We start from the raw sequence: 12,926 nt of genomic DNA, 5'->3' as shown, positions 1-12,926 counted from the left end.
TCTAGGTTAAGTGTTTTTTTAGCTGAAATTGCTGTTGTCATTGCTAAAATAAGAACAAGAAGAGAAAAAAAAAAACTTACTTCGGGACACTTTAGAACCCCTAAAACGACGATCCAAACGTTTAGTTATACTTGATGTAATGAGCCGACGTTATTGTACGCAAAAAAAGATATTAAGTCCTATATAAAATATTGATATTTCAGGATTTTGAAACATGACTAATCTTTGCGCAAAGTATGAAAAAAACGCGATGTTGATAGGTTTTAAAAATAAAAATAAAAATAAAATAAAGTAAGCTTTAAGGACCAAACTAAAAAAGTTATCCTTTCACGCACAGATTCTGTATATATATATATATATATATTTGTTTTTTTTTTTTACCCCAATGACAGGCTCTTACCAGAAACATGTGAATTGTCACAACCTAATCTAAGTTTATCTGTATTTTTCAACTTCCATATCCTTATCCTTTTCTGTAATTTTTGGACAAACAAGTTTATAAGATAATATATCAACTTGAATAAAATAATAATGGAGTAGAATTATGCCATGCGATATATTTAACTAACGTGTATACAGAACTTTTTTGAATATGTGCTGGACAAGTGGGCTGCTTATAGCTACAGCCGCCAATAAGATAATTATTTGTATTCCAATCTAATTCATATTTTATTTTAGCTAGCAAAACTTTTTCAGAGTATAATTTTAATATTTAGGGCCTGTTAGGAAAGCCACCAAGGTAATTGAAATTGAATGTAATTAAACAGTTTCACTTATATAAAGTTATCGATGCTTGTGTTGGTGGGAGATAACTGATACCCCATAAAATTAATCAAAATACACGCGAACTGATTGACTATCTCAACAATATTTGTGTTACATAAAGTGAAATAAATGGAATATTAAATTAAATAAATAGTAGTACAAAAATTATTTAACCATTCTCTCTCTCTATCTCTTGTATGTGTCTATAAAAGCTAAATATTCCACACACCAAAAACCTGCCTCACCCTCTCTCATATCCTACCAACAAAGAAAGAAAGAAAGGAAGAAAACTTATGAGTTATGAGGAACCAAAGCTACTTGTTAGTTTGGTTCTTTTTAGGTGTTTTTGTGTTGACTTTGAATAGTGTTCATCATGTTTTAGCCCAAGAATACATAAGTTTGGGGAAACGTAAACATGGACATGACCAGATGCAACAAATGGAACAACCACTGTCAAGGATTCAAATCCACAAGACTGTTCTTGCTCTAAGTGCACATGCCTCCATTCAAGTTGCAGGATCTAATCTTCTTGGCTCTATGGTAATAATTATATGAAAATCTTCATTCTGCAGCACCAGTAGTTTCTTGTTAGTAATAATTTCTCTCTGTTTTTCTCTATTTTTTTAGTATCAGCGCTGTGACAATTTTGTTTAGTCCGTCCCAAAAAAAATATCATCTTTCTATATTTAGAAACAATTTAACTTGTTGAGATGATTTGCAGCTACACAGATTTTAAAAGTCTTTATTTCTTTCTTAAATTTTGTGCCTAATCCACAAAAATAATTTCCCAACGAATGGTGCTTGTGTAGTTCCGTCCTGGATTCAAGCGGGTTTAGACAAAGCGATATCATTTAAATACTCCCTTCGTATTAATTAAGTATCTTAGTTTGATTATTTATGAAGTTTAATAAATGAAGACATTTTTGAATTTTGTAGTCCTCGATTAAAAATGTGTGTAATATACTAAAATATTCCTTGAATCACGTGATTATAACTTATAAATTTGTCATGAATGATGCTTGAATTGTCAACTTACTAAATATAAAAAAAAATTCTTTTTGGGATAAATAAAAGAAATAAGACATTTAAATTGTAATAGTTGAAGTAATTGATTTTAACTTATTTGGCATTGAGACATTGATGATTTTTTGTCTCCTCTCACCCCCTTCACCAAACCCATCCAAGAAAAAGGAAAAATACAAAAGCATACAGAACACTGTGAGAGGGACTGCTGCTTGAATCTTATCATTAGAATTATTTTGATGATGATGTACTTGGATTTTGATGGGGCTAAGAGCGAAATCTGCCTTTTGTTTCTCAAAAGATTAACACCTTCCAAGTTTTTTACATTTTTCATGTGTAGTAAATTATTTTAGTGTATTCTTGACTTTAAAATCTATAATAATAATTATTATTTTGCTAAACTTTACTGATAAACTTTTCAAACTGCACAGTTCAATAATGACACTAGATATTTGACAAAGATTATTGGACAGGGTATCACGGCTATATCCATGTTTGACTCTGTCATAATATTCTTAGCCATAAAAAAAAATTGTAGTACTAGTCCTTTTTTAGTACTCTAGTATTATTTTATGTTACACTTTTTTCTTTTAATTTATTTAATCAAACACTATTGTATAAATTGAGATAGTATCTTTTAAGGGGGAAAAAAACACTATGCAATTCATCGTTTCGTCCTTATTTAGTATTTTTTTTGTAGTGGAATTATAATATGTAAAAATTTGTTTCTATGATATATAGGATGAAGATGTTGAATGGGTTACAATAAAACTTCAGAATGCACATCCCACAAGTGATGATTGGGTTGGAGTATTTTCTCCTGCAAAGTTCAAGTAAATCTCTTTCCCCTTTAGATACTCTAATCATCTTTTAAAAAAAGTGATGGATAATTCGAAAACTGAGAAAAATTATACAAGTTTGATTTACAAATTTCCTATATGTGTTATTTGTTTATTTTTTCCCTTTTGAGTTTCAGGTTACCTGATTTTCAGAGTTAATCAAATTAGTAATATGAATTTAAAAGAGAAATACATTAAATGCATTCTAAACGTGTCCGCTTAACTTAGTTTCACAAATGCTCATGCGAAAAGAATACCACCCCAAATGTTTATGTAGGTCCCTATTTTTGTTTGAAGTTGAAATAATGCATAATATTACATCCGTTAAATATTAATTTTCTTTTAAGAATTTTTCACATATATTAAGAAGGACGTTTAAAATTACGCATAAGAATCATTTAATAGGCAAAATAATATTTTTTAATTTTTTTTTATCGCTCTTTAAACATCTTACTCAATTACACTTCACTAAAAAGATATTCTTCTTAGCCAAAGTAATCACATGACTTTCTTTTTAAAACGTCAAATAGCATAAAACACGATTTATCAAAAGGTTTTTAATTCCCGCATGAAGATATCCATTTTGATGAAGGTGAAAAAGCGTACACATATTGAGAACAAAGAATATTATTTCTTTAATCCCGGAAGGTGTGGAGTAATTGTTTCTTATTTTTATTTTAATTCAAGTTTAACTATAATAAAAAAGGAAATGTGAAAAAAAGGGTCGCCACGCACTATATCGACTAAGGTTGCGGTATAGTGATAAATATCTCTTCATTTTCGAATTTTGCTGAATTCAAAATCGCTTTTGCTAGATAACACTTTATTTTACTATATGAAATTTTTTGGTGCGAATTTAAATTTGAATGGGATAAAAATGAATATCGGACACAAGGGGACCAAATATTAATACTCACGATAGTGACTTCTATATAAAGTATAAACCACTACTTTTAGAATTGATGACCTTAGGGTTCACCTTAAGTTGATTTCCTTAGCCTCCACAGGCCTAGGCCATACCTACCAAATATAAGTAGTAAAAGATAGAAAAAGATTGGTGACTAGGAACGGGTGCGGTACGATATATATATATAGATTATCATATCGAAATTGTAATTTTTGATACATCAATTTCGATATTATGATATTTGGTATGTATTTTTAAAAAATTTGATATTTGGTACGATATTCGGTATTGATAAAAAAATACCGAAATATCGAATACCATACCGAAGTATTCCATATAGTTACATATACAATTCATATATATCCATATATGTGTGTGTGTGTATAGTATTAGTACAAACTAATTGTTTAGACGTTGGAATCGCTTGTAGTTTCTTTTAAATATTTTCACATGTATAAGATGTTAGTATGATATAGTTGATTGAAATGCCCTTTTTGTGTAATTGATTGACGAAGGGCATTGCTTGTACTTTCTTTTGAATATTTTTACACGTGTAAGGTGTTAGTATAATATAATTGAGATGTTTCTTGAATAGCCGAAGTCTTAATTCTTTATTATACATACATACATATACATACATATATATATATATATATATATATATATATATATATATATATATATATATATATATATATGTGTGTGTGTGTGTGTGTGTGTGTGTGTGTGTGTAAGTCGTAATCGAACAAAGTATGGTTACCGAATTACGGTATCGCAAAATATCGAAATCGAACTTAAAAATATCGAACCATACCGAAATAATTTGATATGATAATGGTATAATATTTTAAATATCGAAAACAGAAATTACCGAATCCAAATTTCAAATACTGTATCATGTCCACCCCTGTAGGGTGACCCTTGGGTTAATTGATGACTTCATATGCATTTTAATACTTATTAATCATGTCGATATCGTAATTGATAACTCCATCCTTAATCTCTTTCACGTGTCCATTATCTCTTTGTAGCAACTTTACTTTTTGCTACATTATTCTCTGGATATACTCTGTCTTGCTACACGTGCATCAATTATTGAGTATATTTGCGTTATAAAATTTTATTTTTAGGGATGAAGTATTTTAATTAAAGATGGTTTCATTATAGTGGTTCAATCTGAGATATTTAACTTTTAAGTTTAATGCATATTTTTAACTGCACAGTTAGCAGGCGTTTGGCCATCAATTTTGAAACCATGGTTCAAACCAGCATTTGACCATTAATTTTTAGTTGGTTTCAACTTTTTTAAATACAAAATTTAACCCATAAGTTAATATTTTGTAAAAAAAAATTCATAAGTTGGTAAATATTTTTAACAATTACCCCCATCAATCATTTACCAATCTCATTAGCTTCCATCAACCTTTATTTATGTCTACTAATCTTTAATTTATGTGGGAAGATTATATTAAATAGTAGTTACATTACTATTTATGTTAAAATTTCAATTTTATTGAAGTAAAATTTGATTAATTGATGTTGCATTTTTTAGAAAAGCCTTCTAGTAGTGTACTAATTTTGTTATAAACTATGATTTGCTCATTTGGTAAGATTATATAAGAATTGAGAATGTTTTGATAGTTTTTACAAGTTATGGGGTTTTTATGTCTATAAGAGAAAATGCAACTTAAAATATTCAAATTGTATGTCCAAACATGGTTTGAAACCTGGTTTCAATTCATGTCCAAATGGGGCCTTAGGTGTACATTTTAATCCTATTAAAGACCTTAGGTCCTCTTGCTATAATCAAATTATGAGTTTAGAATTTAATTGAAGATTTTGATTTGATAGGTTCAATATTTAAGTTCTTGCTTTAAAATTGTTACACTCTTAAAATTATGTGCTTAGAATTCATTAGTATTAAAATCTTAATAAACTCCTTCACAAAAATGTTGAACAAATAAGTAGGTTTTCGGACATAAATATTTTGTTGAAACTTGAAAAAAATCGAAAAAATAATACTTGAAAACTGAAGTTATTAATGACAAATCAGTTCACTGTATGATCAAGTAACATTTTAAATTTTATTTTTAAAACAATATGTATATTTCTATGTACAAACGACTCCTTGTATTCAGGGGCGGAGGTAGGTTGAACTCCCTCAACTTCTCCGTATATTTATTTTCTTATATTTTTAAACCTTCTTAATAAAAATTCTGATTCCGTCACTACTCAATTTTCTACTGATTCTATGTCTTCTTCATTCGGTCCGCTAGATCCCCCAATAACTTAGATATTGCATTAAAAAAAAAAATGAAAGCATGTGCTCCAATAATAATAAAAGCTACAGATTAAGACAAGAAAAACATAATTATATTTAGCCAACCAAAAAGAGGAAACACCCAAAAATAAAAACAATAATTGACGTAGGAGCGCACTAGGCCACTTATGAGTTATGTTCCATCTTTCTCTTTTATTTCTTATTTTAATCAGTTGTTTTTTTGTTGGTAACATCTTGTGAGAATCAACAGTATTCATATTTATTTTTCACGTGAGTTACCCTATTTACTCGATCTCTAGGGTATGTAATTACGATCCTAATAATTACACAACCAAGTAGTCACATCTTAATATGATAATACTTACACAATATAATAATTATAATGATCTGTTTATTTGTCATAACATAATTAAAATGTAAACTCTAATGTTATATTTGATTATACAAGTATAATTACATGCTTGATGTTCTTGTATTTTAAATAAAAGCCGATTATAAGAAATTAAATAAAAAATTTCCAGATAAACATATAAATACGTTTTAATATGTAAACAAATATGTGTATTCAAAGAATCTCAAAAAGTCATTTGGTAAATACAACATTTTTTACATCCCTTTTGAGAATTGGAGATTTTAGTTGCTCCCTCAATTACATTCATTTTCATGCTGACCAAGTGTCAAACCAGCATGCAAATTATATAACTACACCTAATTACTTCCAAAATCATTTATAATGTTATGTTGCCTTTCCAAACAAGTCAAAAGTTAGGTTTTGAAAATAAAATAAAAACAAATATGTGATCTAAATATATGTGATCTGAATAAACCCGAATTGTTTTTTTTAAAATCTAACAAGCAAATGTTTCAATTGCAGTGAATCCATTTGTCCCCCAGTTACCATAGATGAACAAAAACATGGAGCTCCATTTTTGTGTACTGCCCCCTTAAAGGTATGTCCAACAACTAATTGTACTTCCAATGAATCTTGATATACTGTATGTTTTTTCTATTGTCCCAAATCAGTGTGGATTCTTTTGTCTTCCAAAAACTTATCTTGCAAAGAATACAGATATGTTAAAATAATACTCCACTCGTTTCGGTTTACGTGGCAACATTTGTTGATAAAAACCGTCACTATAATTAATTTTGGCATAATACATAAATAGATATCTTAGCTGGACCTCAATTGACAGCTAAATACTCAAACTTAAACACCTCAACTCGTCTCCAGTGTGTCTTGCGGACACCTGATGCTAACGTGACACATGAATTTTGAAGGTTTCTAGATGATCATTTTGTAAGTTGGAGTGTTCAACGGACATAGTTGAGACGAGTTGAGGAGTTGGGGGTGTCTAGATGATCAATTTGTAAGTTGGAGTGTTAAACTGACAGTAGAGGCCAAGTTTAAGTGTCTATCTATGTATTATGCCAACAATTTTTATACCATGAAATCATCTTTACGTGTTGAAACGTGTAACATAATTGTTTATACTGATGGTGTACAAAATTCAAACTCTTTCTTGTTTACTCCATTCCAAACAAAAAAAAGAAAATAAAAAAATTGACAACTTTCTAAATGTGGCAACAATTTTACTTAAAATTTTCAATTTTACCTCTAATGACAAGGTTTCTTGAATTTATGTAGGTATATTTGATTTTTTCTGTTTTTTTTTTTTTTGCAGTTCAAATATGCAAATTACAACAATGCCAATTACACAAAGACTGGGAAGACTTCACTGAAATTCCGTTTAATTAACCAGCGTGGGGATTTCTCCTTTGCCTTCTTCTCTGGTGGTTTGGCAAATGTAATTATATTTCTCATATTCTCCAAATTATATATGATCCCCAGACATATTTTTTGTTGTTGGTATAATTGACTTTTGTTACTGTCGTATCTGTGTTGAATCCTCCAAAATGGACTACTTTTTAGAGGATCTGACACGCACTTGTCGGCATTTTTGAGTTGGAGCAACATAGGTTACAAGTACTTGGATTTGTAGAATATGTATTAGTTCATGCTAATGATCATTATGATATGTGTTTGTCCTTTTTTTTTTTTTTTAAGTAACTTTGATGAAACTTGGATAATGGACTAATAGATTCATGTGTGTTACAGCCTAAGTTGATAGGCATCTCAAATTCCATTTCATTTGTCAATCCGAAAGCGCCTCTTTATCCGCGTCTTGCTCTTGGGAAGTCATGGGATATAGTAAGTTTTTTTTCTTGCTATGCATCTATGAATTCTTTATCTGAAGATACATTTGTGCTTTACGAACCTATATGTTATAATGTTACATGGGCGTCAATATCAATATTGATTGCAGTAGTGTGTCGAGGTAATCAATTCCTTAATTTGGAGAACAAGTTAATTTGATTCGTTATTTTGAATCCCCTTGTCCTGTTCTGTCACTGATGGAAAATTGGAGATTCGTGTTTACTTGTCAAGCATCTAGTATCAGATTATAAGATTAACTTATGCCTTTTTTCTCCTAGATGACTGTTACTTGGACGAGTGGTTACAACATAGACGAGGCTGTTCCATTCGTCGAATGGGGTTGGAAGGGCCAAGAGCAGAAGCGTTCCCCAGCAGGGACATTGACATTTCACCGGAACAGCATGTGTGGTATGAGGACTTCCATTATTCGACTCTTTTGATCAGTTGAAAAAAATGCTTGCCTTATGTCCAATTTTTCATATGTATTTTTCCTCTTCTTCTCTCATACATGTATTGTATGATGATGATATGAAATGAGATTAAATGATGAAGTCGGGATTCATATAGCCGATCCCAACTTGTTGGGACTGAGGGGCAGTTGTTGTTCTTCTTCTTATACATGTATTCTGATTCAAGTCGAAGATAGAGTAGGAGAGGGTAAAATTGTTGAATCGATTTAAGTATTATGCTATTCATTTTGCATTTCATACTGAATAATGTTATGAATGCGTTTGTAGGAGGACCGGCAAGAACTGTGGGCTGGCGCGATCCTGGATTCATACATACAAGTTTCCTGAAAGATTTGTGGCCAAACATGGTGTAAGTTTTTCTAGTGGACTGTTTCTCTAGCAGCAACTTACTTCATCGTTGACATGTCACACCCCGTTTTGACAACTTATTTTGTCAAATTTCAGGTACACATACAAGTTGGGTCACATGGTAAACAATGGTTCAATCGTTTGGAGCAAGCAATATTCATTTAAATCTCCTCCTTTTCCAGGGCAAGAGTCATTGCAACGTATTGTGATATTTGGAGATATGGGGAAGGTAATCTACTTACTAACAGTGTCTGTATCAGTTGTTCTAACACAATATCAAATCTTTTGTAGCTTTCTTTCTAAACGTTGAAGAATGTGGTTTTCCCATAACAATTCTTTTAATTGGTTTTCTTGTTTCAGCAAGAGCGTGATGGTTCAAATGAATATGCTAATTATCAGCCTGGATCACTTATGACAACTGACACCCTTGTTAAGGACCTTGATAACATTGACGCAGTTTTCCTTATCGGAGATCTGCCCTACGCAAACGGATATATCTCGCAATGGGACCAATTTACAGCTCAAGTAGAGCCAATAACATCGAGAGTACCTTTCATGATTGCAAGGTCTGTTCATCATCAAGAATTCCTTCGTGATTGTGGATAGTATTTTGCATTTCACATAGTTCTTGTTCTAACTGTCTGCAAAAAAAAAAAAAATGTTGTTGCAGTGGTAATCATGAAAGAACTTGGGAGAACAGCGGATCATTATACACTGGTCTGGACTCGGGTGGAGAATGTGGTGTACCAGCCGAGACATTATACTATGTTCCAGCAGAAAACAGGGCTAAGTTCTGGTATGTGATTCTTGTAAAACACACCTACTCGTATTGCTCGTGATAACAATATGTGGAAAGATTATAAGAGCATTGTGTAGGGAAAAAGGGAACTTTAAAAATCATGTATATCATATGTAGTGGTTTTGAACTTGATGACATGATTCCACCGCCGTCTCAGCAAGTGTATTCTAGTTCAATTTCTCTATGTTCATATTCTTGATATGATCCTTTCTTTAATAAAATATGCACTTTAGTTACAATTTGTGCGTAAAGCTAGGATAGACCTTTGGTGCTTTCCTATGATTGTCTCATTTGACAACACTGCTAAGAAAGTCTAAAACTTTATCCCTTCTGTAATTAAGAAATATCATTGTCTTGTTAGAGATTTCACTTCTATATTAAATCCGATTTGTCATTATTATAAGGCAGAGGGGAATTATTAAGGTTCTTTTCGACTTCAAAATCACCTTAAATTTGCAATAGAAGATTCAGTATTATATCAGCTGGCACTAGAACAGGATTTCTACTTTAGCTTCTCTTTGATTATTCTATATATTCATCGCTGAATCGACTTGCCCTATGAACAAGTTAAAATCCTAAAATATTTCTAATGCTCAAGTCCTTGAGAAGACTGCTGCCTTCATTTAATCAACGTGTCGATTTTCATATGAAGTGTGTATGTTATTGACAGGTATGCAGCTGATTATGGCATGTTCCATTTCTGCATAGCAGACACTGAGCATGATTGGAGAGAGGGATCTGAACAATACAAGTTCATCGAGCAATGCTTTGCGTCAGCCAATAGACATAAACAACCTTGGTTGATTTTTGCTGCTCATCGTGTTCTTGGTTACTCGTCCAATGAATGGTATGCTAATGAAGGCTCATTTGAAGAGCCCATGGGAAGGGAGCATTTGCAAAAGCTCTGGCAGAAGTATAAGGTTGATATGGCATTCTTCGGGCACGTCCATAACTATGAAAGAGTTTGTCCAATTTACCAGGTATGCATTATATTTCTAGACATAAAATAAGTATTATAGGACTATGATTGATTTAGGCAAACTTGTGTTTTACATGGGGACTGTCGGGTAAATTCAATATAATAGACGCCCGTTGGCATTCCAACCTTCCTTCTCCTTTCAGGGCCTATCGGAAAGAGAATCCAATACTTCTTGGTCGTGAATGTCTGAACTGGTTGTTTGTTGTTCAAGAATTCTTGTTTAGGCAATTTATACCATCCAAACATAGTGTTTTGATCTTGGAAGAATTTGCCTAATTTTCACTCGTTTTCACAATATCTACTAATTTCGACTCTACCTGATCTTTATTCATTTTCTTGTAGTTAACATAATTCAATTAGTCACGAAATATTCACTACTCCTTTTGGTCTTCTATTCATTCTAGATATAGTAGAATTCATCTTTATGCTTTTCTTCTTGTGGCATTTTCTATGCAGTTGTCCTTATTGTACGTGTATATGTACAGTAAATGTAGCGGTACTTGTTTTTATGATTTTAGGAATTTAACCTTTAGTATAGAACGCATCACTCATATCTTCATATTATTAACAATAAGATTAACTTGATGATGAGTTTGGATAGCCACCTCTAGTTAACTTTTTGTTGAAACTATAAATCTTTCCTACGAAACACGCACAGTCCTTCAACCCTATAAGAACTAAAATTTGCAGCAATAGTGGAAATGATACTGTTATTTAACTCAAATATATATTTGAAAACCACTAAATTTTTATTGTTTGTCAAATTGTTTTGTGGACAGAACCAATGTGTGAACAAGGAGACATCACACTACTCAGGCGTAGTGAATGGAACAATTCACGTTGTTGCTGGTGGAGGAGGAAGTCATCTGAATACATTCACCACCATTAACACCACATGGAGTGTGTTCAAAGATTACGATTATGGATTTGTCAAACTTACAGCATTTAACCAGTCTTCCCTTCTCTTTGAGTACAAGAAGAGCAAAGATGGTAAAGTGTATGATTCTTTTACAATCTCAAGGGACTATAAGGATGTCTTAGCTTGTGTCCATGATGGCTGTGAACCAACTACGTTGGCTAGCTAAACTCATGTGTCTAGAGAAGTGTATGTTTCTTTTTCCTCTCACATTATGTTTCTTTTGGCTTTCATATTGCCTCCTTTTCAAGTGGATGTAAACTATCAGTTTTTTTTTTTATTATTATTTCGAAATAAAGAGGAGGGGGCATGTATTGAGGAAAGTGATGGATTTATCGTCCAAAAGTGAAATGAACATTTGCAAGTTGGTTGTCATTTTTTTTTCTTGAGGTACCACCACACAGAAGAAACCAAATTAAGTCATGCATTAATCTCCTAGCCAGGAAATTACACCCAATAAAAAGACAATTTCACTATCACCTAGAATAAAAACCAAGTCATGAAGTATATGCCAAATTGCCAATACTTAAAGCTAAAATCCTGGGCTCGGAGGACACAACTCCAAAGTTTCTGAAGTAGACTAGCCTCACTACTTGTTGCTGCAGATTCTCAAAGAAATGTTAGAAATGTAACCTTTGTTTCTTAGAAGAGGAGCAACTGGCTTCATTCGTTGCAGAGTCATAGTGTTCACTCCTCCTTGTCCCAACGCGATGTTTAGTTGGTTCATCATTATTTTCCCTCGTTTGTGACAAGGCCTTAAGCTTACGTTCATCTCTATACAACAAACGAAATCCATACTCCTCCCTTTCTCTTGAAAAAGATAACGTAATGTGCCCATAGTCATTTGATGTTTTTCCGTTTGCCTTAGACGTATCCCATAATCTAACAAGAGGTACCACAAAAAAACTTATTGTAGATTTCGGACTACATTTGTGAAGGTAGGAAAATTTTATTCTATGGGTCATCCACAACATCCCATCATCACGTGAGGGAAAAGTGAATTGTGATCTCAAAAGTTGCCACGGTAACATACAACAAATCCCAAAAAGCTATTACGTACGTACCAATTTTCAAGTAAATTGATTGATACACTTTTATCCATTCCCTGATAGTGGAACCAACCATAGTCGGACCTACGTGGAAAAATTATGTATATATATATATATATATATGTATATACTTTGAGAAATTAATACATATTTAATTGTGTGCTCTAACAAACGGAAGTGTTTTTGGGACACTTTGGTTGCAACCCCAAATCGAACCCCAATGTCACTTTTAATTATTATTTTGAGCCTATTTTTAGGAAAACAATAAGCGTTAAATGAGCTCGCCCAGATTCGAACCTGCACTGTCACAACATATTGCACCGCCTTAGCCACTG

The 12,926-nt window shown here is 32.1% G+C and overlaps 1 protein-coding gene across 1 annotated transcript; it reads left to right on the top strand.

Moving 5' to 3' along the window:
• The first annotated feature begins 998 nt into the window (after nt 1–998).
• Nucleotides 999–11,917, top strand: LOC132603211 (nucleotide pyrophosphatase/phosphodiesterase-like). The gene is made up of 12 exons (XM_060316151.1): nt 999–1,305; nt 2,530–2,621; nt 6,690–6,765; nt 7,498–7,620; nt 7,932–8,024; nt 8,309–8,438; nt 8,768–8,849; nt 8,945–9,077; nt 9,209–9,414; nt 9,519–9,644; nt 10,318–10,627; nt 11,406–11,917. The coding sequence occupies exons 1-12, from the start codon at nt 1,066–1,068 to the stop codon at nt 11,709–11,711; spliced, it is 1,917 nt and encodes a 638-aa protein (XP_060172134.1). The 5' UTR covers nt 999–1,065; the 3' UTR covers nt 11,712–11,917.
• The last annotated feature ends 1,009 nt before the right edge of the window (nt 11,918–12,926 follow it).

This window comes from Lycium barbarum, chromosome 7, assembly GCF_019175385.1.
Source record: "Lycium barbarum isolate Lr01 chromosome 7, ASM1917538v2, whole genome shotgun sequence".
NCBI lineage: Eukaryota > Viridiplantae > Streptophyta > Magnoliopsida > Solanales > Solanaceae > Lycium > Lycium barbarum.
Note: the sequence above shows the minus strand (reverse complement) of the source record. Positions and strands in the feature narration are given on the sequence as shown.